This window comes from Pollachius pollachius (assembly GCF_949987615.1).
Source record: "Pollachius pollachius genome assembly, chromosome: 14".
Classification (NCBI taxonomy): Eukaryota; Metazoa; Chordata; class Actinopteri; order Gadiformes; family Gadidae; genus Pollachius; species Pollachius pollachius.
The window spans coordinates 2,299,968-2,302,429 of record NC_136947.1 but is presented as its reverse complement, the minus strand read 5'-3'; the positions used below and the strand labels follow the sequence as shown (position 1 = coordinate 2,302,429).

Sequence of the window (2,462 nt, the reverse complement as noted above, 5' to 3'; positions counted from 1 at the left end):
CCAAGGAAGTAATGGTAGCATGCTGTCTACTGTACACTGTATTGTATACTGTATACCTCAACCAAGGATTTAACAATGTTCCAAGTGACTTAACTTCAAATGTAAAACGAATTACTATTATTTTCATTATTTGCATACTTGCATATTCACAATTTTTTTTTTCTGTTCATCACTAAAACAAAGAGGGTGTTTCAGGAGTCTTCAGGTAGACTGACCCAACACGCCATGGGTCACAGTAGAAACAGACAAGTGAACTTAGGTGGTTTGATTGATTCGGTCAGCCCCATGATTTATTCCACTAAACCTTATATCACAAAGGGAGTCTTTCGAAATACAGACTATAATTCTTGTATATAAACTGTACACAAAGCAAGGCACTATACATTAAAATAAATCCGGTTCCTTTTTTCCCCCCGTAGCTTTTCCTTGATGCTTGTTAACAATAAGTCAAGCTACCGCTGAGTCCCAGGGGAGAGCGAGTGAGCGAGTCTCTTCAGGCCAGCTCTTTTTGCTCTCATCTGCATTGACGGGAACACCATCAGTAAATACATACACATTGTGACACCCCCCCCGCCCCCACCAGTCCTAGTTTTGCTCTTACGGAGACACAAATTAACATATACACACAAGCACACCTAGAACACAAACAACCCATCGTCCCCACCCACATACATACTCGTAGTTAACCCTAACAGACGTACACACAAACATTTGTATACACCTATAAAAAAAAGTATGCAGTCACACGCATACACGCAAACACCCATAAACGGACGCAAGCACACACACACACGTACCAAGAAAAGAAAATAACTATCGCACACATTGTGCGTGCGTGTGTGTGTGTGTGTCTGTGTGTGTGTGTGTGTGTGTGTGTGAAAAGCGCATGTTGTCCACGTCATGAGTGGGAAGTTAAGTGCAATAGACCAGGAGCAGAACCATGTACAATGTATTAGCGAACAAGTCTTTTTTTGTGGGTTTGTTTTGGTATTCACCCTTTACAACCGTTTCATTACATCATCAGTGTGCAACGCTGCAATCCGTCACGTCCATTCCTCCTCGCTCTCATCCTTGACGCAGGGGTCACTTCTCCTTCTCCTTCGTCTTCGACCGCTCACCCTCAGTCCGCGTCCCACCACAACGCCGCGGTGTGCGTCTTCCTTTTAAAACAGTCCCTTCGCTTTCTTCAAGTTCACTTGCTTCCACCCTGGCAGACCTTCGAATTCTTCCCTCTTCATGTCCAACCCTTTCTGTGACGGGAGAACGAGAGAGAGAGACGCAGACCATTAGAAAGGGAAGGAGATGATTCATGAAGACTAGAGAAGGCAGATTTTCCACTGGTGACACATCATCATAACCATCATCATCATCATCATCATCGCAGAGGCTGGGAGGATAAAGGGAGCCCAACGAACACGCAAAGAGAGTGTCTTTGTGCAGAAGATCTCGACAGCACCTTTTCATAGATGCATCCTCACAGGACAAACACAGGGCTTTCTCACAACATTAATAATGGGTCCGCTACTTCTATGTTAACCAGGGCCTGCTTCGTAGACTTTGTATCGCCACCGGTTTAATCCACAACCCAAGCACTGGCTCATTGAAGGAGCAGACCCAGAATCAGTGTTTACGACCCCCTGTGCTTAACCTTACGACGACACCTCTGTGTACAAGTGCCCCCGTCTAAGCTGCGTCCATATCGGCTGGATTGATTACAGCAGGGACTGTGCGTCCATAAAGCAGACACTTTCTCTGTGTGGGAGGAGGATCCCTTTATCTTCACAGCTTCACTGTGAGCCCAGCTCGGTCGACCTGCTAGAGACAGGCGACAGATCCGCTGAAGCGGAGAATCGGCAAGTGGAAATAAGGCGTGCAATTGCTATTTCTTTGTGAGCAGAGAAAGGTGAAGGTGGTTCTGTGTGTGTCTTGTGTTGGTGAAGACAAGCAGGGCCGCCTACGAGTGCCCACAGGAGGCGCAGAAGATCAGTGTGTGAAGGACGGACAAAGAAAGAAATAAACACATGAATATTTCCATTGAAAGATTGATCTCGGGATTTAAGGAATCGTCATGTAATTGAAAAATCAAGCTGAGAAGCTATATTTTAGCTGTTTATTTTAGCTGTATATAAAACCACTGCTCTATAATATGGACAGATTAAAGGCCCATCATTTCTCTTTTCTTCCAAAATGCATATATGCTGAATGGGAATTTATCTGAAAATACTGTATAATACCTGGCACTAATAGGAAACCCTAAGCCTGGTTCCAAACCCTAGAACCAAAAAAACAACCCCACAGCTAGACCCTATCAGTGGAATCCATTGCTTAAAAGACAGCCCAGGAAGTGACAGTGTAAACATGCAACATAAAGAAATAGACTTGTGACATAAGGAACGCTGTGTTTGCCCACTAAAATATGAAACCCGGTTGCACAGTCGGAAACATCTGTTTAAGTTAGGCTC

General features: G+C 44.5%; 1 protein-coding gene across 1 annotated transcript in view; it reads right to left on the bottom strand.

The window, feature by feature from the left end:
- Positions 1–584: 584 nt before the first annotated feature.
- The window catches only part of LOC307085664 (supervillin-like), a gene marked incomplete at its 5' end in the record, with an annotated part of 45,290 nt that continues 43,412 nt past the window's right edge, over positions 585–2,462 (bottom strand). Inside the window, one exon of the mRNA XM_079750530.1 lies at positions 585–1,250. Within this exon, the coding sequence (XP_079606656.1) occupies positions 1,164–1,250 (87 nt within the window). The 3' untranslated portion in view covers positions 585–1,163. The remainder of the gene's footprint in view (positions 1,251–2,462) is intronic.